This window comes from Vitis vinifera, chromosome 11, assembly GCF_030704535.1.
Source record: "Vitis vinifera cultivar Pinot Noir 40024 chromosome 11, ASM3070453v1".
NCBI classification, from domain to species: Eukaryota; Viridiplantae; Streptophyta; class Magnoliopsida; order Vitales; family Vitaceae; genus Vitis; species Vitis vinifera.
The window spans coordinates 17,028,758-17,055,985 of NC_081815.1; the positions used below are offsets into that span (position 1 = coordinate 17,028,758).

Consider the following 27,228-nt stretch of genomic DNA (forward strand, 5'->3'; position numbering starts at 1 on the left):
AACTGAAGCAAATTCAAATTATGAACACCAGAAGGCAAACTAGTGAACACTGAAGTATGTGTTGTGCGTGCATGCTTGAGGGCAGACCATGAGAAAGGAAATACATGGGTTCTACTATGAACAGAACACAGCAAAACAAAATTATCAAGATCACAAGGGAAATTAGTGAATGGTGTGTGTGTGTTCGAGTGTTTTTGTGTGGGCCCATGTGAGGGCAGACCTTGAGAGAGAAGAAATGCCTAGGTTATACTATGAAGAGAAAAAGGCAGAACGAAAAAAGCTCAGAAGGGAAACTAGGGGGGTGCGGGGGATGGGGTGGGGATGGAAGGAAGACCTTGCATGTGGTTATTCAATGGCTTACCATACTCCAAATCCTTGCCTGTAGTTCATTTACTGAAAGGAACTCTAAACCTGTGCCACAGTTTTTTACACCAAAATACAATTTAGTAAAAAAATGTCACATTAAGAGATAAAACATCGATGTTCTGTCTCATAAAAACAATGATAATAAATTTCAAAGCAAATGCTAATTACTTATTAATCAACAGCAAGGATAAAAGAAGTTGCAGGAAATCAAACTCAAAATTACCCAATATAAAACCGGATATACAGAGCCCAAACAAGCTTAGATACTAGGGCTGAATGATTTCAACAAATAAAAAGGATTTGATGATCCACCCATCTGTAAATACCACTCAACTGTAATGGAGGATGTCCAACTCAATAAATTCAACCCTTTGACTTGTATGACTTAATGCATACATGAGAGAAAATTGTGTGGGCAGTTAACAAAATTATCTGCCCCCCTCACCATACTATCGAGTTTGTGTATTTCTTTCATCTTCTTTATGGTTTTGTGAACCTCCACTCTTAGTGCGACCTAATTTTTTTCTCCGTTTAGCAACCAATCGAGGCCTCAGCTGCAAAACATAGCAAATGATTAGAGCCCAACAATTACCATAAAACAAACAGAACACACAATCTAAGAAGGAAATGGGTCCATAGAAGTTTGATATTGGCCTCACTAGATTGTAAATATCACTAGTGAATTGGGATACTCTTTCTCCTAAGCTCAGTGTTCAGCAGATTAGGTTGCAGATCAGTTAGCCAGGCAAAAGCAAGGTAGTTAGAATCTTTGTAGGGAATTCCTAACCATGCTAAGCAGTACAATGCTTTTTGGGCTAGTACTTTGTCACATCTCCAAGCTGCATAGCATCACTTTTTCCATTTTTTTTTATCAGATCTTGCATGTTTGGAAAGATCATTGGCCTTCATTTTTTTTTTTGTTAATTTCAATTCAATGAAATTGTCGTTTCTGATTGAAAAAAAAAAATAGAAAATGAAGAGTGTCAGGATTTTTGTGGGGTTGGAATACTCTGACTTGGTGTAGAGAGATTGTTCAATCAAAATCTCTTTCTTCTTGGTCAAGCAGTTCTATTGGAGGTTTAAATTTGTCCTTCTTAGATTATATAGATAGTCCGGGAAGAGGTTGATGGTTGTGGCAAAATGAGAAGAATGTACAAGATTGCACATTCATATAAAAATCATTTGTAAGTATACAGTCTAGAAGACAAAATTACACAACCAAACATTAGGCTTCTGCTAGTAACAAGTATGAGTTTTATTTATTTATTTATCAATTAAACAGAAAAAAAGGGGAAAAAAAAAACGAAAACAAAATTGAATGAAAAAGGTTTTATTTGGCCATTACTTGTGGAATGGTTTTCAAACTCTGTACAAGAAATGGTAGTTTTATAATGACAGGTGAAGGTTCCAAGCAACAGAATTCAAAACCTGTGCAGAAGGAATTGGAGCAATGCTATCACAAGAAAGCACATGCAAATGTTTTGCACCAACTCAAGTACCACACATGGAAGTGTCCATCCTGCCTACATTCATTACTTCAATCATGATAGAGAACCTACACACTGCAATGTATGGCAATTAATAACACAGAAAGTGTTGAGACGTACCATCTCCATATACTTCAATTGCCTTAGAACTTCATCTGTTTCCAGCTCCTGGGACAAACAAATAAAAAGGGGATGCAATTGAAATACAAGAATATGGCAGATTTAGGAATAGTTAAGACAAACAATAGGAATTTAATGAATTTTAAAAGTTAGTAGTCATATGGAAGAACAAAACAGTAAACTATTTGAGAATAAGAATCTATCAAGGCTGATTAGACAATATGCTCAATTTCATGTCTTAGAATGCAAGCCTCCTTTCAAGATGCTACATTCTCTATTGATAGTTGGAGTCTTTGAGATTTTGAACCCTTAAATCATAAATGGGTATCCAATACTACACTGCTATTCCTGCTATATTTTCTTTCTCAATGTATCTCTTCAGCATTTCTTATTAATCATTTCATGAAAAATAATTTGCCAAATTGTTTTCATGAAAAAAATACTCTCATATCATCAAATGCAAGCATGGAAAACCTTTTATCAGATTGAGCCTAAGAATCAAATGTATGCTGCTAAAAAATCAGGCTTGAGCCATTAGAGTAAGCCCTATTACAAGTTAAAGTACAACAATAATCTATAGCACAGAATAGATCCAAATCCTATAAGAGTTACTTCACCTGAGGTACAGCACAATCAGAATGAGCTGGATCCCAACGTACACAACAGAAACAACTCCAGTCATCAGTTTGAACTTCAAAAAGAGGTGCCCTGTGATATTAAAAAAATATGTATGGCATGTCATGCATCTAGAGGACAATTAATAATTAATTTGGGATTAAAGTGCCAAACAATGCATTAGTAAGTGAAAGAAAGTTCAATTTTTTTTTTTTTTAAAAAAAAAACAAATGTCACGCATTCATTGTGTGGATGTGCAAGTATGCATACATACAAATACCAGATTTCATACCATCAGCTGCTTCAAAGGAATTGGCTTTTTACATTAGCAATTCAGCAGCATGGGTCATCTTTGTGAATATTTCTAGTATGGAAAAATATGCAAAATTCATAATCTATGAACCCAACCATAACATATTGCTTAAGAAAGTTGACTTTTGGGATGCAAAGGAAAGAGAAAATACACTTAATGCAAAAGAAACTGAAGCTAGTAGGGTAGCCAGGGAGGAGTGCCATTAGTGGGCCTTATTGGAAGAGCCTCGTAGAGGCAGAAATTTAGGGAAAATTGGTTGAGGGAAGGAGACAGAAGCACTAAATTCTTTCATAAAATGGTGTATGCCCATAGAAGGAGAAATTTCTTATCTAGGATTAATGTGAATGGTGGTTGCCTATGTGAAGAGGAGGAGATGAAGGAGGGGGTAACTCAATCCTTTCGTAGCCTTTTATCTGGTGCAAGTCATTGAAGACCGAGTATCAACGGGATGTTGTTAGAGACTATGGGAAGGGATGATGTTGAGGAGCTAGAGGTTCGCTTCATAGAGGATAAGGTCGTGTCAACTTTGAATTCCATAAATGTGGATAAAGCTCCAAGTATGGATGGTTTCACAATGGTGTTTTGGCAACAATATTGGGATTTTTGTGAAGCTCAAGGTGATAGGCTTTTTCAGGTATTTCTATGAGTTTCACTTTCTTGGTATTGATCCCTAAGAAGCCCATTTATCATGTCTCTATTTGTTACTCCTAAGAAGGTGAGTTCTAGGATTGAGAACAAAGGGAGGTTTTGTGGGAAGGGGGATCTTTAGAGAAAAACCGCACTTGGTGAGATGGGAGATCACTTGCAGAGAGAAATATAATGGAGGCCTTGGTATTAGAAAGCTACCAATTCTCAACAAGGTATTTCTACCTTTGTCGTTTCCTATCAAAAAAAAAAAATCTCAACAAGGTATTTCTAGGCAAGTGGATTTGGAGGTACACCTTATAGAATGAGTCCCTATGAAGGCAAGATATTACTAAGGAGGAAGGGGGTTGGTGCTCTTAAGAAAGTAGGGATAATTTTGGTGTAGGGTTGTGGAAGGCCATTAGGAGAGGTTGAGAGAATTTTAATAGCAAAACCTTTTTTTGATTGGCCAATGGAAGAAAAGTGAAGTTTTGGAAAGACAAGTGGTGTAACAATTCTACTCTAAGAGAGTTTTTCCCTTCTTTGTATTCCATAGCTTTAACAAAGGATACTAGGGTGGCAAATGTATGGGATCATTAGAGCAAGGGAGGGACATTGGAATCCTCACTTCTCAAGGAACTTGAATGACTGGGAGATGTAAATGGTTGAGGCTTCCTTTTTGAGGCCTCAAGAATGTTGGAAGGGATGAGGAAGACAAAATGCATGGATGAAAGCAAAGAAGGGAAAATTTTCAGTCAAATGGCTCTATTCTTTTTTGGGTCAAGAAAGAGCTGAAGTTTTCCCTATGAATGCTATTTGGAATTCTATGGTTCCAACTAAAGTTAGTTTTTTTGTTTTTTTGTTGCTTGGGAAGCCTCTTGGGCCAAGGTTCTGACTCTAAATTAGCCACAAAGGAGAGGGTGGTTTGGGTAATGTCAAGTTCAAAAGACAAACCCTCTTAGGGTGGCATGGTGCCTTTGTGGGGAAAAAACGAAAAAAGGTTTGGAGATTTGTCCCATTGTGTGTATTTTTGACATAATGGAAGAAGATGAACTAGAGATCTTGTGAAAGCAAAAAGATGTTTGATCAAGTGTTAAAACTTAATTTTCTTTGTGACCTTTAGTCTTGGATTAAATTGTATATTGATGGGGAGTCCCTATCAATGATAGATTTTATAGAGCGGCTAGGGTCCCCTTGAAAAGGATTTTGTTTTTGTTGCCCTATCTTTTGTTTTTTGGTGCCTTTTGTGTATACAACATGTGTGCTTTGATGTGGCTTTGCTTGATGTTGTTAATATAATTTCTTTATTTGCATTCAATATATATATATATATGAGCACATCTAAAATTGTACATCAAATCAATTTTTTTTTTGATAGGAAACGACAAAGGAATATATTGATAAAAAGGAAGTACAAGAGAAGGATAAGGAATCCTCCCACCAAGAAAAACAAAACTACAAGTAATCAAATATAAGAAAATACAAAGAAAAAACAAGCAAGCACTCTAGTTGGACCAACCCATAGGGATTACACATCGTTAACCAATCAAGTTGTAACACGTTAAGAGGTATCCCTTTAAAACCTTAGAACAACAAGCCCAAAGAGAAGCTAGGAAACGAATAGAATCCCAAAGAATCTCTGAATTCCTTGCTTTATCCTCAAAAATCCTTACATTTCTTTCCCGCCACACCACCCACATTAAAGCGATGCACGCGTCTTGCCATAAAACAATCCCTCTCTTAGAAGATCCAAAACCATTAAAATTAGTAGATAACATGTCAGAGATGCTCCTTGGGGGGACCCAATCCGTTTTTGCTAATTGAAATAATCTGTACCACAATCCCATCGTCAAAGAGCAATGGAGAAAAAGATGATCTACTGTTTCTCCATGCTTCATGCACAATTTACAAATGTCGGGACTAAGTGCTTTGTAGGGTCTTCTTGACTGTAGCAAGTCATTAGTATTAACCTTTTTGTGAACCACCAACCAGACAAAGGACTTGACTTTGAAGGAGACTTGAGAATTCCAGACGAACTTAGTAGGGAAAACTGGAAGTGAATCAGAAAATTGAGATAAGGCAAGAAAGAAAGATTTGACTGTGAAAAGTCCTGAAGGAGATAAAGACCAGGATCTCATATCTGGAACCAAAGGTGATATATGTAGACGATCAAGAGACCGCATGAAGCCTTCTAAATCTTCTATCTCAAAATCGGAAAGATTTCGACGAAAGTTAAAGTTCCAAGAGAATGGGCGAGTAGATCCAAGAATTGAAGAAATAGGAGTATTTTTATCCGTGACTACACTAAGTAGTCTTAGATATTGGACCCCCAAAGGTTGGTCCCCCCACCACAAGTCTTCCCAGAATCGAATTCTATCCCCGTCTCCTACCACAAATCGAGTAAACTTGGAAAACTCTTGGGAGACTTGTGCAATGACCTTCCAAGGACAACGATGTGACCATCTGACTATATTGTTGACATCCCAACCATTGGAGTGTGATCCATAAATGCTTAAAATAACCTGATGCCATAGAGCTGAACCCTCCCTAGGATATCTCCACAACCACTTCCCTAAGAGAGTGACATTCCTTACAGAAATCTTTCCAAATCCCAATCCCCCTTTCATCTTCGGCTTACACACTACATCCCAACTAACCAGATGATCTCTTTTGCCTTCCCCTATACCTGACCATAAAAAATCTCTTTGCAATCTCTCAATTTTTGCTGCCACTGAGACGGGAATCTTAAATAAGGAGAGAAAGTAACATGGCATATGGGTGAGACAAGATTGAATGAGAGTTATCTTGCCTCCAAAAGATAAATACGCCTTTTGTCACCCATCTAATCTTCTTGAGATCCTCTCAATCACAGGATCCCAAAAACCACACGCCTTAGGATTCCCTCCCAAAGGAAGACCCAGGTAAAGTATAGGTCACCCAGAAGCCTTGCAGTCAAGCATCTCGGCCAACCTAGAAAGATAATTCTGTTCAAGATTAATGCCATAGATATTACTTTTGTCAAGGTTAACTTTCAACCCAGAAATATGCCCAAACACTAGCAAAACACTCTTGAGGGTCATCATATCCTCTTCTCGAGTACTAGAAAAGAAAATGGTATCATCTGCAAATTGTAAACGGGATACCCTTGTTCTGTTCCTACCCACCCTGAAACCCTCCAAGACGTTTCTCTCCTTAGCTCTCAATAACATCCTACTCAATACATCTGCAACTAAAGTGAAAAAAAAGGGGATAAAGGGTCACCTTGTCTTAAACCTCTAGATGCCTTAACCCACCCTTTCATGTTACCGTTCACTAGGACTGCAAAAGAAACCGAGGACAAACAGCCTCTCATCCATTTGCTCCATCTAGGACTAAACCCCTTCATCTCCAACACATGATCCAAAAAACCCCAACTCACATGGTCATAAGCCTTTTCAAAGTCAATTTTGAAGACAACTCCTTTCTCCCCTAATCGTCTTTTCTCATCCACTATCTCTTTGGCTATGAGAACTGCATCCAAAATTTGTCTCCCTTGATCAAAAGCTCCTTGAGTAGAATGGATGGTTTCGTGAAGTACCCCTCTTAAACGCCCTGCTAACACTTTGGCTATTATCTTGTAAAGACCGGTGATCAAGCTAATAGGTCTATAGTCTGAGATTCTTTTTGACATGCTTTTTTTGGGTGATAGAACTATAAAGGAAGCGTTAGTGCTTTGATTGATAATCCCGCTCCTGTGAAACTCTGCAAACACTCTCACTAGATCCTCCTTCATCACTTCCCAACAATCTTGAAACATTGTAATGGTAAAGCCATCAAGCCCCGGTGTCTTATCCCTATCCAACTGAAAAATGGTCTTAGAAATCCCTTCTTCAGTAAAAGGGGATTCCAACCTAGACGCACTCTCACCAGATATAGGGGACCAATTTAAGCCTTCCACTCTCCAAGGCTCTCCAGAAGGACTCGCGTAGAGCTTTTCAAAATACCTTAATATCTCCTCTTTGATGCTCTCTGAATTATTCAACATTAAGCCTCTTTCATTCTCCAACACCTTGATAAATTTCCTATTTCGCCTGCCATTAACCACTTTATGAAAAAATTTTGAGTTACAATCCCCTTCCTTAACCCATTTCACCCTAGCTTTTTGTCTCCAATGTATTTCTTCCCTCAAAATCAACTCCTCTAGCTCCCCTTTTCTTAAAGCTCTCTGGACTAAAAGTTCAGGGGATAGACCCCCTTCTTGCTCCAAGGTATCAAAGTTAGCTAAATCAGACAAGATATTTTTTTTCCTTTCACTTAGCTCTCCAAAAGAAGCCTTATTCCACTCTTTCAATTCATCAAATCAAAATGCATACTAAACAAAATTATATCATCAATCTACATGGATTAACACCAACTATTGACAAACCCTAACATATCATATCCTCCAACAATCTTCAACCCCATAAAGCCACAATAATTTTAGAACATTTCTAAGCTTTTGATTTGAGAAAAAATAAAATAAAATCTAGAATTTGAGCTCATAAATCCAATATAGATTCAAAATATAGGAATTGACCCCAAGTTTCTAATTGAAAGAATTAAAATCTAGAAATTCATAATGTAAAGAATTTTTGTTCTACTACTTGGATAAGTCATTAAAACTTCAATTCATTGTGAAACTAGATTAAGTATCAAAGGGTAATAAAGATTTTGTTAAGGTAGAGGTAGAGTTAGAGACATTTTCTTTTTGATAAATAAGAGAATGCATTTGAGAGTGCAACTAGTGCATAAGAGCACATGTGACATATACAATGAACGCTAAAAGGCTAAACAAAAAAGAAAACAAAAAAAATACTCCCTCCCTCAACAAAACCTAAACTATAACATCAAACAAAGACATAGGGCCTTCACCTATATATACCTTAACCCACAAAGGTAGATTATTAAGGAAATTGCTTTTGAGCCTTTGATTTGATATTTCCTCACTTTCAAAACATCTTCAATTTCTTTCCTTTCAAATAGTCCAAAAAATACATAAAAGAACGACTCTCTAAGCCTTTAAGAGTCTTTTACTTACAAAAGAGTTGTGCCACCCTAAGAGAGTCTCCCTAATCAATACAGAGATAACCCATTGAATATCGAAAATAGAAAACACCAACCGTTATAATATCCTATAACCTTATCACAATGAAGGAGAATGTGATCAATAGATTTTGACTCCTCTTTGCATAAGATACACCTGTTGACTAATATCTAACCTCTTCTTTGGAGCTTATCCAAAGTCAACACCTTACCACAACAAGCCTCCCAAGTGAAAAAGCTCACCTTAGAAGGAATCTAAGAGTCCTAACTAATCTCTAATGGGAAGGGGATGACACAATCTAATTCTAAAAGAGAATAAATCCCTTTTACAGAGAACCTCCTTTTTCTATTGCCCTTCCAAACAACTCTGTCCTCCTTATTCATTAATTGACCTTGGAGTTTACATAGGTATCACTCCATAATAACCAACTCCCAATCATTCAAATTCCTAATGATATAGAAGTTCTAGTTTCCTTTTCTCCCTTGCTGCTCCCAAAAGTCAACTACCCATGCCTTTTTTGAGTCAGATATGGCAAACAAAGATGGGATTATCACACATAAAGGCTCCTTACTACACTATCCTTCCAAAACTTCACCCTGTTCCCACTACCCACTGCAAAGGAGACTTTTGAGTTAAGAAAATCCCACTCCATACCTATAGCTTTCCATAATTTGACCCCATAAGAGTCTCATCTCAACCGATCCCCATCCCCCTTCCTCCTCCCTAGGCTTTCCCCTTATAATCTTCTTCCAAAGTGTATCACTTTCAATGGAGTAATGCAAGCATCAGTTGCAAAGAAGAGCCTTAATTAGCAAAGGGAGAAAACAAACACCTAGGCCTCCTTTTGCTTTGCTCTTACAAATGGTTGACCACCTCACTAAGTGTATTTTGTTCTCTAAGGCTCCTCCTCCCCATAGAAAATCCCTTTAAATCTTCTCTAACATCAACTTGACAGTTCTTAGGATGGTGAACAAGGACATAAAGTAGATTGGTAAACTGGATGGTGTACTATAAAGCAACATGAGTCTTCTCCCTTTTGAGAGGTTTTGTCTCTTCCATAACAACAAGCTCTTGCAAAACCGCAATTCTACCCCATCCCAAACCGTCTTCGACTTGTAAGAGGCTCCCAAGGTAAGTAAAAATAAGTACAATAGAAGGATGAGAAGTCCTCCAAAAACTACACAAAAAGAAAGTAGGAATCTCCAAAGCACAAGTAAATTCATACAACTATGAGGTTCCACAAACCATGTCCTAAGGATGCCAAGACTTTTAATTACCTCCTTCTACATTGTTTTGTGGCTCAAGTGATTTGCTAATGGAGACAAGGAAAAGGGTGTGCATAACAGTTCCTTTGTTTCTATTTTTATTTATTTATTTATATTTTAATATAAAAAACAAACATAGTCATGCATGGAGTTGTTGGAGACTTTTGGCAAAGATGTTGTTGAGGCTTTAGAGGTTCTGTTTTCAAAGGAGGAGGTTTTGTCAAATTTAAATTCAATAGGAGGAAATAAAGTGCCAAGGTTGGATGATTTCACAATAGCATTTTGACAACATTGTTGGGATTCTTGGGAATTTGTGAAGCGAGGTGATGGGTTTCTTCAAGGAGTTTTGTGAGCATGAATCATTTGAAAGAAGCTTATATGCCACTTTCTTGGTGGTGATCCCTGAGAAAAAAGCTTATCAAACACGGATCTCACACCCACACACGCATCTTCTCGTGTCAACACATGTATTTTTGCTGAAATTAAGTGTTCATATATCACAGACCAGACCAATATTGCCCTTTGAAAATTATGGCACTAGCTTTGGCTTCAGCTTCAACTTCAACTTCTAGCTAAAGCTGAAAGCAAAAAGCTAGCCCAAATGTATCAAATCCCAAATAGACTCTAAGATTCTCCATGTATCTTGAAAAAAATCCACACAATCCTCTCCCTCAAAAAGTATCCATAACAAAGTAAGGCAAGTCACATACCAAAGCACCTTTATGAGAACCCCCCAAACTTCCTAAAAGAGAAAATCATCGTATCTCTCACACGCCTTGACAGACCAGCTAGGCAGAACAGCTCATGCCAAAGGCTCAAAGTCACTAGGCAATGTAAAGGACGATTATCAATTGAGACCCCACTCCTCATGCACATAACACAACAATATGGGCTGAGAGTTTTGGCCTCCTTGGCTATTATATCTTGAGTAGGCTATGTTATCAAAACATTACGAGGGAGGTTCTACACATTGTCAAGCAATTGGGAAAAACAAGGATAGACAGGCTGTGTCTGAATGTCATCAAGAAGCCAGCATATGGCGCAATGGGGTGCTTTGACCTTGGAAAATTCTAGGAGGAAATCATTGCCTATATGAAGGAAGGGGTTTGTCAACGATTTTGTGGTTTTTGGCAGTTTTGGTTGCTGTGATTTTGTCTCCTTTTAAGGGCCTCTCATCCTTATTCGAAATTCTTTCATTTTTTTCCATTAATTTGATTTCTTTAGCTTCTTAGGGGGGAAAGAGAGGGAGAGAGAGAAAGAGAGGACTGCATCAATAAAATTGGCATTTATTTTCTTAACAACACTGTTTTGGTAAAATCTTTAGTAATAAAAAATATTTTCCAAATTTTCAATATGTAAAACTATAAATACATGACCCCCAAATAGATGCTTATCAAACAGCATGATCCCAAAAGCACAATAGATTTCTACATGATCACTGAAAAAAAGAGTAGCACAGCTAGTTGTATTTACAAACCAGAAATATGAACATTGTTCAGCTTACCTGCGCCACTTCCCACAGATGATTCCATTGACACCTTCTCCTAAGCCATCTATGACCTCTCGACATTGAAGCCAATTACCTATAGAGCTTAGTCTTGAAGGCTGGTTAGCATTCTGTCCCTGACAAAAATGGATAATGGTTACTTTCTGCAGTAATTCAGAAATTTCAATGCTAGACTGGAATAATAACAACATTATGCAGAAATTGAGATCTTACATGCAAATTAACGCACCCTGAAGGATCCATGTCCAATGGTTCACCAAGAAAATCAACATCACTGCATTAAATAAAAATTAATAAGAAGTTACACGTAATATGACCAGAATTATAAATATGATTGACAACAAAGGGAATGGTGAATAATAGGGTATGGCAATCTTATTGAAACATCAAGAAAATAAAAGGGCAGCAAAATGAAATCTAACTCTCGTATACCCCCCAAAAGTGCTAATCTTGTAAAAGAAAACACAAATAAACAACTCCATTTGGGCAGTCAATGACATACTTTCTTTACCAAATCAATTATAACTTGCAAATGATGAAACATAAATTGGACTTTTAATAAGTAAAACCATCTCTCAGGTTAATAATGCTATACCTTCCCATTTACATTTCTGTTTTGAAAAATTCAAGAAAAAGGATTACCAAAAATGAATGTGGATGAAATTTATTTGAAACATATGATACCCTACAACTCAATAGAAAATATGCACTTAGAGCCAACTTGCAACTACTAAACGTAAACTGGCTGCAGCTAACACAAATAGTTGAACAAGGCTCACTATCCATTGAGTTGATTTAAGATGCATGTGAAGATCTCATGCAACCCAGTAGAGATGTTCTCAATGAGAATGTCTCCTGACGAGTAATAAATAGATTTAGTTCTTTGCAACATCACTTGGTATCACCTATTCCTAACACCTAAACAAAATTGAAACAACCAATTGGTAACCGGAGATTCATAAGTTATAAATAAGAAATCCAAACATTTAGTACACATCGCATCAAATTTTAGATTGACATTTCCATAAAAAAGATTAGATTAATACTTGTGTGCATATGCAAGTATAAATATGCATTTGTGCATGCATTTTTGTGACTGCATGTGGGGGAAACCCATAGACAGCCTTTTTAAAAAATTGGAATGATAACTCATGTGAACTAAAGGTTCTGATATCACCTTGTTTGCCTTTAAAATACATATAGACAAGTACTATGACATGATTTGAAATTTGAGTAGCCAGCCTCGAAAGTTCAGATTTTGTAGTTACATGTTATCATCAACTCGTGTTTGACAGATAAGAAATTTCATGACAACTTGAACAGATATCAATTATTATATCCCTTGTCTCACTTCAGAAACAGTACTTAGAGATGAGCACATTTTCTCCTTGTCACAAAAAATCCAAATAAATCAACAGAAAGGTGTCAAAAACCACAAGGATAAAGTGTGTATTGATCAAACATACCTAGCAGTTGGACTTGACCAGTCAGCAACTTCAGCTTGAAATCCTTTCCCAATTCGAACTCCGGTTGTATATGGCCCAGTATCCTTCAACATGAATGCTATAGGACCTAATTCACCTTTGCATGTTGTATTTCTACTTCTGCTCGTTTCACCATTAATATTCAGAGATCTTCTGATAGTTGTCTCCTTTAACATTTTACGAGTCTTTTTCAAACAAGAGTGACAAAACCACTCATCAACTGGTATCTTCTTTATAGAAGGGTTACAACAAAACATGTGAAATGCCTCTTCACAATGATCACAAATTAGAATTTTCAGTGAAATTTCTGATTTGCCACAGACTTTGCATGTCCGGGAACCCCTGCTATCACTACCATAACTAACACCATCAGTAGGACAACTCCTGCTAGGCAAACATCCTCTAAGAAGCCCCTCGCTTCTAAGGACAGATATACATAGGTCCTTTTCTGATATATCTTCTCCCATGGTTGCCATACCCAATACACTAGAAGAGGAGCACTCAGCAGTGTCATCCACGTCATTCTTCATGGAAGCTGAACCAAGTTCCATATTTGATTTCGATGATGAGCAACTATCATTTGCACTGTAGAACTCGTTAACTTTGCTCATGCTATTTTTAGGTGCATCATCAGAACCATGCTCTTCCCTAACAGAACATCTATCAATAGATTGTGCCTTGGGCTCTCTATTACATTCAACTGGAAGTATAACAAGATCTCTAACAGTTTCAGTTTCGAGCCCAACTTGAGGAACTCCATTTTCATCCTTGGCTGCCACTGAAGGGGCTTCAGAACTGACAGCAGAAAGGCAACCAGCACTTGCCTTTGTGTCTGCTGATGCCTGGGCTGAAAAAATGGTGGCGTGCTTCCTTCGGAGCTTCCTTCGCTGATATACAAAATTAGGTACAGAACCTTCAGACATGACACTGATAGTTGATAACTGGGAACAACTTTGTGGAAAATTTAAGGAGCAGGAATCATCATCATTCTTTCTTCCCTCTGTAATTGGAACAGCTTTTCTGCATCCACCCTGAGGATGTTTATCACATTTTGAATACATCTGCCAAGTTTCAGCAGCAGGCATCCAATCACATAAAAAATCCTGTTTCCCATGCTCAGATAAAAAAGATAGAGGAGCTTCAATTGAACTAGGAAGAGAACTCTGTATCAACATTTTCACCTGAATTGCCTTCAGTAATATCTAGAATATGTTGCTTTCCCAAATGGATCCACTGATTAAACTCCCTTTTATGTTATATGGAGTTCAAAGTGAAAAAAAAAAACCAGTCTAAAAAATCCCACGTCTATCAATAACCTGAAGCTTCCTGATCATTTAAGATGAACAAAGAGAATTAAAAGTATTACTGCCACATATTTTCTCCTCTAACAAACCAAGCAACCAAAAAAATCAGACAGATTACTTCACACTAAATAAGCCCCATGCAAGGCAAAAACACATGCAACAAGCATCTATAAGCATCCACAAATGCTTTGATTAGATTTCCATCTCATCCAACTGATTAGGAATCATTCACCATATACATACACCAAACTAACATTCAACAAGTTTTGCACACAGAAAGTAAAGATAGCACACTGGAGAGCAGAAACAAAAGTGAAAAAAAAAAAAAAAACAAACAAACAAAAAACAAAAAACAAAAAACAAAAAACAAAATTTTTTTTAAAAAAAAAGGTACAAAAGCAGTGAAAACCCACCCAAGCTATCAATGAAATCAAAATAGGAAGAATTAGCCTCCCTGAAAGAGGCCCAAGACCATGCATATAGAGATTCAATTCTAAATCAGACCACTCCACATCCTCAACAATCCTTCAGTTTTGCTCCTTCTAAGCTCTAGTGCCCACCAAGTGGCAGAGCTTTGTTGAACTTCATCATGACAACTTGTCCAGCAGGATCAATTATGAAGAAAATTTGATTGTAAATCTTGGATCAAAATTCCCATACTCACAAAGGATAAAAATTTTCATTTAAAGAAACAAGCACTTAAAAGTTTTGAATTGAGTTTAAAATCAATGACCAAAACTGATTGTTGTAGCTTAACATGGCATTTAAATGCCCCAACTGGAAGCTACAAAACAAGGCAACAAGACTGGATTAGCTCAAGTTCAAACTCATCTTTTTTTACTATTTTAACTCTTTATTCTGTAATTTTGAGTTAATACTTTAAGTTTAGGGACCATTATCCTTTAGGCTTCTGATAGCATATAAAGCTATATCATTAGGCCAAAACCCAGAAGTTGGTATATAATTGATGTACCTGATATTTGACCAATTAACCACCCAATGATATCCAAAATATCCTTAATGGTGGAGGATAACCTTTAAAGAAAGGCATAATTTTTAACACTTGTCTACAACATCGGAAAGCAGAGAACAAGATTTTGAGCAGAAATTTTAAACAACAAGGCAGCAATTAAGTTCATTGCTTTTGGGCAATTAAATTTTAGGGTGTTGACACAAAGCACGGCAATGACCATCATTTCATGGTTGGCAGAACCATAGGAAAACAAAATCAAATCCCATCATTATAGACACCACCAAAACCCTAGAACACTAAAAGAATGAAATGACAAGGACCATGAATTGATTTCCACTGGTGTTTTCTACACAATTAATGAACAAAAAAGGGCAAAAAATTGAAGCTTTTGACCAGATCTGTGGACCCATGGAGATTTGAAAGCCTAAAAAAACCTAGATCAGTAGGGGAACTCTTTGTATTGATGACACAGGACAACTAGTCCCAAGAAAATAGTCAGGTCAACTAGTTTTAGAATAATATTTAAATTACTAGGAAACTTGAGACTTGTAGTACTTGGGTACTTGTGGTAGATACTTATGGGTTTTCACTTCCTAAGTGTTGGAAGTTGTGAAGACATTGAAGGGTTATTGGGATAAATAGGTGGGAAAAGTGATAGAAAAAAATCTTTTATCTTTTGTTCTGAATTTTCAGTCAATTGAGATCTCTTCTTAAGAGTTCTTAGGTGGATTCTAGACTTTCTTGGGTTAGACGTGTTCTATCCTCTTTTCTTTCTTGCTTTCTGTTGCATCAGTTGGTATTAGAGCGAAGTTTGACCTGGTTTGATGGCTAACAATGCAATCAAAAATATGGTCCCTAATAATGAGGATCGTGGAGTGGAAGCTATTTGGACAACAATTGATAGGTTAGGACAACAGGTGAATGAGATTTGTAACATGCTAGTCCAAAAGAATTTGGATGCCAATCAAGAGCCCGTTCAACATAGGAATTATGCCTGAAGGGCTGCCTTGGATGATTCATTCCTGCACACCCATGTAGACAACCTGTAAACGATGAAGATTCTGATTCTGATGATGGTGGGTATGGGGAGTTTCAACAAACAAGGAGAAATAGAGGATTTGAAGAGTATAGACTGAAGGCAGATATTCCTACTTTCAATGGGCATCTGCACATGGAGGATTTTTTGGATTGGGCTTTTAAAGTAGAACAGTTCTTTGACATGATGGAGGTTCCAAAAAGGAAAATGGAGAAACTTATTACTTTTTGGTTGACGGGAGGAGCAACAGTGTGGTGGGATCAACTGCAGTTGAATGGGCAGAGGCTAGGAAAGGCACCTATGAGGACTTGGAGAAAAATGAAACACTTGCTTATGGGAAGATTTTTGTCCCCAGATTATGAGCAATAGTTGTTCCAAATGTATCAAAATTGCATGCAAGGCATAAGTTAGTTTTTTATTATACTTCTGAATTTATAAGGCTCTCCACTCGTAATAATTTAGTTGAAACAGAAAACCAACGGGTTTCAAGGTATCTTAATGGCATGAAGTCATCTCTTAGAGAAAGGATTGGGTTGCAGAGAATTGATACGGTTGATGAAGCCCATAATATGACTTTGAAAACAATGATGTTAGAGCATGTCACGAAAATCAAATTACAGTCATTGAGTTGTTCCTGATTCTTCATATACTGCAACTATGAAAGGAAAAGCACCACAGAAAGCTAACCCTATTCAGTCATGCCCAAGTATACAGACAAAGGATGCTTCTAATACTGGTGATAATTCCATAAAGCAAACAACAACAACACCTAACAAGTAGGTGTCTAAAAATCCTTATGTCAACAATGCAACTTTGAACTGTTATAGGTGTGGAAAACTTGGGCATAAATCAAACCAGTGTCCAGCTGGAAAACCAGTAAATCTGGTAGAACCGGAAGATGATGTGGTTGATGGCGAAGAGGAGATAGAGCCAAATGTTGATTTTTACCAAGGAGCTGAATTTGCAGAAGAAGAGAGAGAGCAGGTTAATTGTGTGGTGTAGCAAGAGAGATGTCCTGAACCACTAGACGATGGGGGCATACTTCCCTAATTGCCATCAAACTAAGATGATAGTATCAATAGTTTTTTCGAAATTGTCAATATAATGTAATGGTAGGGGAGGCCAACCCATTCACTTGGGGGGAACGCAGGTCTAGAACCAGCACAATAAGACTTCACCATTTCTAGCATTCCTACTTTCAATCAAGTGTCGGGTACTTTGGTTGAAGATATAATATAGCTTTCCAAGCGGGCTGAAGAAGACCTGCTTATTGTATTGGTTGAGTCAGAGACACTTTCACTAAGGAAGGTGGCTAGCTATTCCACAAAAAGTAAGAAGGATGTTGGTTATAGATCTTAAGTAGGCCAAGCATAGATCACAGGCCTACAAAGAAATTAAAAAAAAAAAAACCACTACCTACAAACAGAAGAAATAACAGAAATAAAATGCAGAGAGATAGAGGCTCTTTATGCCACCTAGCATAGTACATTAAAGGATCTGCTTCACCCATATCTCTCTCAAAAGCCTCTCCCCGTTCAATTCTTTTGAAGTCATTGGATCCTTTTCCTCGTTCAAGAATCTCCTTCCCTCTTCCACTCCGTCCCGAAGTGTAACTAGGACTGATTCAGTCACATTTTCATGTTCTAATTGAACACTTTCCATTTTTTATTATTCTCAAAAAACAGTCCTCAGCCAGACAAAAAATGTGAGCGCCTAGTGATACGAAAGAAAACAGATGCACTAACGCCCTTATTAAAGGCCAGGTGCTTATTCTGTTGCTTGTTTGGCCTACTCTTGCTCCTCTTCACATATAGAAGAAACCAACAACAAACAAGGACTAAAACTAGATTTTGAGTTCCAAAGAGCGTTAAAAGGTTCTTCTTGTGGATCGATTCAATACTAGTTAATTTTTTTAAGGCAAGTTAATTTATATTAATTTATTTTTCATAATTTCTTTCCCTATAATTTGAAGTATAATTTTTTCTTTATTATTTTTCAAAAAAAGAAAAAAAAAAAGAAAAAGAAAATATCATGAACCAAATTTATTATTGTTAGTAGTCTTACATTCATTATTAACAAATTCTATTCATATGATTGATTAATATATGATGATGTCGGGTTTTAGATGTGACTTGTGCTTATGACCCCATATGCATATACATACATACATATATATATATATATATTGATAGGTAAATAGGAAATTAGATTAAAGAGCGCTAGCAAAAGGTGCAGCCAAGTACACACGTAGTATACAAAAAAGGCTAGAAGCTAGCGAGAAATGGAAGCGGAAAAGAAAATACAAACTACCCACACAACAAACAAACCCAAACCCCTAAAAAGCTAGCCTCACCCTAGGCATGACAATAAGCCGCCCAAAAGCCCTTCTGAATACACAACCTAGTAATAAAAACAAGACCGCAACCTCAGAGAGAAAACAAAACCCTTATTTTTTTTTATCAGAAACGAAGAAAAATATATTAATAGAAGAAAATATACAGGAGAAAGAAAAGATACAAAAGAAAGAGAAGAAACCAAGGGAAGGATGAGAGGTCCTTCCTACACAAACTGAACAAAAGAGAAAACTCCCAACAATAGAAATCTAAAAACAAAGAGAAACCCCAACATTCTCAAACTTTTGAAACGCAAACCGCAATCCAGTTGAGTTGTAAAACACTTAGAGGAACTCCTCTAAAAGCTGCAGTACAAGAAGCCCATAGAGAGGAATAGAACAGAATCAAATCCCATAACATCTCTTCCGTTCTCCCCTTATCCTCAAAGATCCTATTGTTTCTCTCTTGCCACACCATCCATACCAAAGTAAGGCAAGCGATTTGCCAAAGTGTCTTGCCTCTTAATGAGTTCCCCAAGCCTTTAAAAGCAATAACCAACATGTCCTCAAAACTCCTTGGAGAGACCCAAACCAACCCTGCTAGATTGAACAACTTGTGCCAGAGTCCAATGGTAACAGGACAATGAAGAAAAAGGTGGTTGATCGACTCTCCATTTCCTTTGCAAAGAATGCACCATTGAGGGCAGAAGGATTTGTAGGGTCTTCTCAATTGCAACTTATCATTGGTGTTTACCTTCCCATGTGCTACTAACCAAGTGAGGGTAACCTTTGAAGGGGCTTTTGAACTCCACAAAAACTTGGCCGGAAGGAACAAGATAGGATTTGAGACTTTTGACAAGGCCAAGAAAAAAGATTTAACTGAAAACAAGCCTGATGATGACAAAGACCACGCTCTTGAATCTGCCAAAGAAGGAGAGAAAAGCATTGAACTAAGGGAGGACATTAATCTCTGAAGGAGATCAATTTCTGAATCAGTAAGATTGTGGCGAAAATTAAAATTCCAAGACAGTGGAAAGGAATTGTCAAGGACATTTGAGACAGTGAGGTTTTTCACATAAATAACTCTATAAAGATCAGCAAATTGAGAGTACAAAGTTTGGTTACCCCACCAAAGATCTTCCCAAAAACGAATTCTCTCCCCATTGCCCACCACTAGGCGGACAAAAGGGGAAAAAACCTGGAAAACTTGAGCAATAGCCTTCCAAGGACATCTGTGTGACCATCTAACCACCATGTTGGCGTCCCATCCATTAGGATGTGTCCCATATATACTCGCAATAACCTTATGCCAAAGACCACTCCTTTCTCTAGGGAACCTCCAAAGCCATTTCCATAAGAGAGCAATATTTCTCAGAGAAGTCTTCCTAAAACCCAAATCTCCCAACTTCTTTGGTCTATTAACAACATCCCATCTGATAAGATGATCTTTCTTCCCTTCCCCCGCCCCAGACCAAAGAAAATCCCTTTGCATCTTCTCAATCTTTGAAGCTATTGATGCTGGGATTTTAAAGAGGGAGAGGAAGTAGTTAGGGATGTGAGATAGACAAGACTGGATTAAAGTAATCCCCCCTCCCAGAGACAAAAATGCATTTTTCCAACCATCCAACCTCCTCGAAATTCTCTCAACCACCGGATCCCAAAGGCCTATTGTCTTTGGGTTCCCTCCCAATGGAAGACCTAGATAAGACAAAGGCCACTCTGACACTCTGAAATAAAAAACCGAGGCCAAACTAGACAACAGCTCCTGCCTAGTGTTAATACTTGAAATGGTGTTTTTTTCTAAGTTGATTTTTAAACTAGATACTTGCCCAAAAACCAAAAGGATAATCTTGAGGTTTTGAAGATGTTCTAGAGAGGCTTTAGAGAAAAAGATGGTGTCATCTGCAAACTGTAACAAAGACACTCTAGTCCTATCCCTCCCCACAAAGAAACCCTCAGTTAGCCCAGTTTCCTCTGCTCTGATCATCAACCTACTTAGAACATTTGCCACTAAAGTAAAAAGGAAAGGAGAAAGGGGGTCTCCTTGTCTCAAACCTTTAGAGGCCTTAACCCAACCCTTTGCATTCCCATTAACTAGGATTGCAAAACTTGATGAAGACAAACAACCCCTTATCCAAGATCTCCATTTCTGGTTGAACCCCTTCCTTTGTAGCACATGATCTAAAAAGCCCCAATCCACATGATCATAGGCCTTCTCAAAATCGATTTTGAAGACTACCCCTTCCTCCCCTGACCTTCTTTTCTCATCCACTACTTCATTGGCTATCAACACAGCATCCAGAATGTGTCTCCCTTCAACAAAGGCTCCTTAAGAGCCAGAGATTGTTTCATGAAGAACTTTGCGTAAACGCCCTGATAAGACTTTAGCAATTATCTTATATAAACTTGTAACCAAGCTAATAGGTCTATAATATGAGATTTTAAAAGTTTGGCTTTTCTTAGGCACCATAGCAATGAAGGTCACATTTGTACTTTGATTTATTACCCCATTGGTGTGGAACTTAAGAAACACCTCATAAGATCCTCTTTTATCACATCCCAACACTCTTGATAAACTGCAATAGTAAAACAAAACCCTTATTGCTCCCCTTCTTCCCCCTAACTGCGAGGGGAATGCCATTGTAATTCATAGAACAATCAAGCTTTCGGATTTCCCTTTCTAGACAAGAAGATGAAGATTTCCTACTTCCCCTTGAGGCCTTAACCCCACATCCTTTCCTTGACTCCATTTTCTTCAAAAGGGTAGAGATTTCTTTTTCAAAACCCACCATTGATAGTCCCAAAAAACTATTGAACTCTACAAACTTGTTAGGTATAATCACAAAGAAAAACTCCTCCCCTTCCGACCAACCATCTACCTCCAAAGCCTTTGCGAACTCCATCTCTTCATCCCTACCCACCACTTGCTTACTTGAAGAACCCTTCTTTTTTTCCCCATGAGATATAGAAGCCTTCCATCTTGAAGCATCAATTGCAAGGCCGCGATCTCGAAGGAAGAGACTCCAAGGGATACTCCGCCCTTTCCAATCCAACCACCTCATCGCCAAAAGGCCCCACCAGAGAAGAGGAAATTATAGTGGAATTACCTTGGAAGCCAATCGCTTCATCTAAAAGGGCTTCATTTGTCTCGGAAATCCACCCCGCCAGATTTTGCACCTCCATCTTTAGGAGAGGGTCACCAAACTATGGTATCTTCTTCAATTGATTGAACTTGCTTTTTTCTTTTTTTCTTTTTTTTGTTAGATTGTGTTGAGCTCGAGACCAATGGCCTTCAAGTGGTACCTATGTTTTGTATTTACACAAGATTTAGGGAGGACCCTCTGAATTGCAGAAAAATAGCCAATGCGCACATCATTGACCTTGATAAAATCCATTAGCACCTACTTGTCATTGCTTCAACACATAGGTACCATTCGCATAACCTTTCTCATTCTCAGCTTCTTCTTTTTTTTTAATTCTTTTTTTCTCTTTCAGATTTGGTAACTCTTTTGGAAACCCTAGTTCTTTAATTTAATTGATTTTAGAAGCCCTTGGCAATACATGCAGAAGAGCTTACTGTTTGATTAGGAATCTTATTGGGCTGGTTTTTGACATATTTTATGAATACTTGGGGTTTGATGGGCCGTATGAATATTGGGTTAGCTTCAATTTTGTTGTCTGTGGCTTTCAATGGCTGAAAACCAATTATGAGTGTTGATTTTTTTATAATAGAGAATGGAAGGTTATGGTTCGGATTGCAAATCGGTTTAAGGGGTCGCATGGTGGGTCAGGTGTTGAAGCTGGGATGGGGCTAAACATGCTTTCATTGTGTAGGGTTGAGAAGATTGATGAAAAGGAGAAGAAGTCTGGTTCTAAGCAGATATTGAAGAAGATAGAGATTGGATTTGATTCAGATGATGATGAGCCTACTCGGTTTATATTTAAGTTGAGAAGGCAGGCAGGCAGGCAGGCAAACCCTAAGAAGGTAAAGTTGGGATTGGATAGTGGTGGTAAGACTGGGGAGAAGTTGAAGAATGTTGAAGCTAGGGCACAGAATCCTAGTTGCTCTCTCCATTTTTCTTCAAGGCTTTGAGAATTAATCATCTGTCTACATTATAATTTCCTTTTCTTATTTTTGATGAGCAGAACATCTAAAAAGAATGCCAACAAGGGGTCAACCCTAGCATAGCAGAAGCATACATGGAAAACCCCAAAATGTTAAGAAAGAAAAGATAAAAAAAGATTACAAATCCAGAGCAAGAATGAGAAGACCAACTCCATTCCCCAAGAGATATATCAACCACAAAAATGAAGACATAAATACATATTACATGTTTACAACATGCGATATAATTATATATAGAAGTTCATATGCACACACATATATTCTCTATTAACTGCTCCTCATCCTGTTCTTGTCCTTGTTTTTCAGGATTTGTCATGGCTATGACTCCAGCTTGTTGATGCTCTCAAAACATATTTCAAATGCTGATCTAGAGACCGTAAAAAAATATTTTGAGTGGAAATTTTGATCAAACCTCTACAGAAAAAAACGAGCAATTATATTTTGAGAGAAAATCCAAAATCAAATCTCTGCACAAAGAAATTAACGATATATATGAACCCAAATCCATGTTTCTCAGGTTTTCAATGTTCCACATGAACAAAAGCACCAACTCCTTGCATAAATTCTGGACAATTCAATTTTAGGGTTTTGGCACACAGCACAATCCAACACACCCATATTTTCATGATTGGCAGAATCACAAGAAATCAAAATTAAATAACCCATCCTCATAGCCATCACCAGAATCCTAGAACACAAACAATTATCAAGCAATGATCATTGATGTTGTTTTGTATTTAATTGATGAACAACAATAACAATAGAAACAAGATTAAACGTTAAAATTGTGATGAAAAAACCGGTAAAAATTGAGGCTTTACCTGATTGCGGAGTGCCATAAAGATTTGAATCCTTCCAAAACCCTAAATCACAGTGAGAACGCTTTGCATTGTAATCTCCCTAACAACCACCCTCTCTCTCTCTCTCTCTCTCTCTCTCCCCCTTCCCTCTCCCTCTCCCTCTCCCCTCTCTATTGCAATATTTTTTTCTCTTATTCTGTTGTGTCTCCTTTTCCGGTAATTGAAATAGATATAATAAATATGTCAAATTACTAGAAATTATTTTTTTTATAGGTAAATTAATAGAAATTCTATAAACCTCAAAATATCTAAATCCATACAAAAAATTAAATTTTTTAATATAACTAAAATATTAAAAACTATTGTATAAAACATATGGATAAATTATCCATATTTATTATTAGATAAAATATGTTTGACAGTGATTTTAAAAACTATTTTTAATATTTAAAAATTAATAATTTTTAAGCGAAACTTTAAGCATAAAAAATTTCTAATGTTAATGTTCGAAGTCCAACTCGATTTAAGATTGCCAAATCGAATTTTTAATGTTATGAAAGTGAATTGTATTTATTTCCTTACTTCGAAAGTAGTTCAAATCTGGTTTTAGATTGAAGAGATTTATCACAAAAAATTGAAAGAATTTGGAAACTTCTCCTTCAAAAAAAAAACCCTAATAGCACTACAAAAAGTTGCTTTTTAAGTATTGAAAGGAATTTGCTAGTGTTTCTATGTTTCTCATTAGTCATTTTCACTATCTCCTGGCTTTTTAACCTAATGGGCCCCAATGAATGAGGTAAAGATTTCACTATGTCCATATATTAATGCTTTGCTTTATTAGCTTTCCCCATTTGCACCACTTCATTATTTTACTTGGACTTAGAAAAAAAAAACCAATGTCAATGTAAAGTTTTTCTTTAAAAAGCAGCTTTGAAATTCATTGCTCAAACTGAAATTGTTTCCCTATTTGACTCATGGTCATAGATTTATGAGTAATTTTCCTCTTGAAATCTCTGGAATTTTAAAAACCAAAGTTTGCAAAATGGTTGGGCCCAAGGCCAACAAGAATACAGTGGACTTGACTTGGACCCTGGTCCTGGGGCTCCTGTACACATTCAGTTGCACTTGGAATATGCTATTTGTCATTTGTCATTGATATCAACCTCCATATGAACTAATCTGCAAGTTAACCCACCTCCAAAGGCTTAAATCATAATATGCCATACACCCAAATCAATATTCCCTGAAACTCTTCAGAAACCATCTTTCATATTCTCCCAAGTACCAGGTATCACCATCATTTCTGAATCATTTCCAATGCAAATACATGCTAAACCATGCCAATCAGAAAAGAGGAAAGTTCCTAACATTACTAATCAGTCTGTGACATACAAAGAAGGGAGACAATAAATAACGCCATCATCCCTCGTCGAGTCTTGATACAAATAGTTGGGAGTGTAGCCTGGGTACCATTTGATGCTCAGACTACTTATTGAGTTGATAGTTTAATGGGCATTTTGAGCTTTCATGGAATCAACAAGTTCCAGTTTGTGCAATGTGGCAGCAAGTAAGGTTCAGAAAGAATCCTCCTGCAGCTTACATATTTGTATAGAGAAAACAGAGCTTGCATAATCTTCCTTGTCAATTGTTGGCAGACTGAGTCATCGGAGGTTTGGGGACTAAAAAGAGCAAGACCAAAGCAATCTGATGAATTATTCTACAGGAATCAATCTGTCCGTGTACATATTCAATGCAGTACCTGCTGACCTGGTTGCCTGTGAGGTTTTGGGGCTGAAACAAACAACAAAAAAGGATTACACACAGGAAGAAAATTTTCATTGTTGAATGCAATTAAACACAGGCAAGAGATGGGATCAAATTCTGCACAAAGAAAAGCCAAACTAATAAAATGATCCTAAGGTATGGACTATATGTAAAATTGCTCTGAGGAGACACAGCAAGCCCTTTGATCATTTGCCACCAATTTCTTTAGCATATGAATAAATATAAGGTATCAGCATGTAATAGCCAGCCAACCAACAAACACTTTACAGGGACAAGTAATCTTCATGCTTGAGCATTGCAAACAAATTTGCTGGAAGCATTGAGTATGCAAGAAGCTGATGAACTCAAATTCCACACTTCAAATCTCTCTCTTAATGTCAAATGATCAATGTCCACAAAGTTTGAGGACTTATCGCTCCCTCTCCCTCATTTTTGTTCCCAGTTCTTGAAAATTTATGCTATATTTGGTTCTCATAAAATTTGAGGGAAAATGCAAAGTATATGCTACTTCAAACTCATTTCACTTATTTTAACTCTTTTGACATAGAGATTAAATAATTTTAAATGCATAAGTTTTTAAGTAATTTTAATTATATTTGATTTTCTTTGATATTTTCTATAGTACAACCAAACATGAGAAAATCATTTTTCTTAGCATTTTATTTCCTTAATACGTTCTAACAACCAAACATAACCTTGATGAATTTGCAAGTGGAAAAAGTCAAGATGTGAGTGTTGAGAAGAATTCTGCACTCATGGTCATCCTTGGTAGGATGAAAAGTTAGAGGACCTTCCTCCTCATGTGCTCCAAAAATCTTTGGTGCAGTATAGGCTTTAGGTGACCCTGTTTGGATACAATTCTTTGGATATATCTTTTGTTTTTAGGGTTCATCCCTGCCTTATTTCTTTTGATCAGAAACAAACATATTCATTTCATTGAATGATAAATACAACAGAAAAACAACCCTTCCAAAATGTACAATTCTTGTTCCAAAAGTAGAAACTTGTATTGCTCTACAAAATGAAATATCTGCATGTACTATAGGTAGAAAAAATATTGTATACTGTTGGAAAACCGAAACTGATATGAAAAGAAATAACTTTGTAAAGCTGTAAATTATTTATTAGTTGACAATCTTTGTATTTTTAGGAAAGTAATTATTAGGAGTTATTTATTAGTTGTCAATCTTTGTATTTTTAGAAAAGTAATTGTTAGGAGTTATTATTTCCTTTTAATCACTGATTTAGTTTCCTAATTTGAAGGATTTGTATATGCTGTAAACTCTATAAAAGAATAGTCTCAATGAAAGAAAATTATTCCCGTGAAACCCTATTCTTCAACTTGGTATCAGAGCTAGCAATTTGCTTGCCGAAATCCTCCTTCTTCCTCTTTTTTCAATCCCTGTTCTCTGAAACCATGTCAGATATTTCAAACGAGTCCACTACTGTTCCTCAACCTTCTCTGAACAATCCCATCATCACTGATTCTTCAAAAATCAGTCCTACCACCTCGGAATCTCACTCTGTCCAAATCACCACGATTCGCTTGAATGGTGACAACTTTCTGAGATGGTCTCTATCAATTCGGATGTACATCAGAGGACGTGGAAAGATGGGCTACCTGACGGGTGAAAAGAAGGCTCCTGCAGTGGATGATCCGAACTATGCTATATGGGATGCTGAGAATTCCATGGTGATGACATGGCTTGTGAATTCTATGGAAGAAGACATTAGCTCTAATTACATGTGCTATCCAACAACACAAAAGCTTTGGGAGAATGTAAATCAGACGTATTCTGATTTAGGGAATCAATCACAGATCTTTGAATTAACCCTCAAACTTGGTGAGATACGACAAGGGGAGGACAATGTCACAAAGTACTTCAACTCCTTGAAGCGGATCTGGCAAGACCTTGACCTCTTCAACACCTATGAGTGGAAATCTACCGAGAATGGACTTCATCATAAGAAGACCATGGAAGACAATTGGATCTTCAAGTTCTTGGCTGGCCTTAATGTTGAGTTTGAT

At 37.1% G+C, this 27,228-nt stretch overlaps 2 protein-coding genes across 6 annotated transcripts in view; both read right to left on the reverse strand.

Moving 5' to 3' along the window:
• Nucleotides 1–512: 512 nt before the first annotated feature.
• On the reverse strand, nucleotides 513–23,610 carry LOC100267421 (uncharacterized). Of its 4 annotated transcripts, XM_010658449.3 has the most exons (8): nucleotides 23,436–23,579; nucleotides 14,025–14,169; nucleotides 12,826–13,904; nucleotides 11,573–11,633; nucleotides 11,357–11,475; nucleotides 2,591–2,681; nucleotides 1,974–2,021; nucleotides 513–920 (listed from the first exon to the last, which is right to left on the reverse strand). In XM_010658449.3, the coding sequence occupies exons 3-8, from the start codon at nucleotides 13,902–13,904 to the stop codon at nucleotides 816–818; spliced, it is 1,503 nt and encodes a 500-aa protein (XP_010656751.1). In that variant the 5' UTR covers nucleotides 14,025–14,169; nucleotides 23,436–23,579; the 3' UTR covers nucleotides 513–815. The 4 variants fall into 4 exon arrangements, with proteins under 4 accessions (XP_010656751.1, XP_010656750.1, XP_010656749.1 ...); XM_010658448.3 differs by lacking the exon at nucleotides 14,025–14,169 and having other exon boundaries at nucleotides 23,436–23,610; XM_010658447.3 differs by having other exon boundaries at nucleotides 11,357–11,469; nucleotides 12,826–14,169; nucleotides 23,436–23,581.
• A 1,043-nt stretch (nucleotides 23,611–24,653) lies between these two features.
• Nucleotides 24,654–27,228, reverse strand: part of LOC100855243 (tRNA-specific adenosine deaminase TAD2) — a 68,733-nt gene continuing 66,158 nt past the window's right edge. For both annotated transcript variants that reach the window (XM_010658443.3, XM_010658445.3), the window contains exon 8: nucleotides 24,654–25,205. In XM_010658443.3, coding sequence (XP_010656745.1) covers nucleotides 25,162–25,205 — 44 coding nt within the window. In that variant the 3' untranslated portion in view covers nucleotides 24,654–25,161. The remainder of the gene's footprint in view (nucleotides 25,206–27,228) is intronic.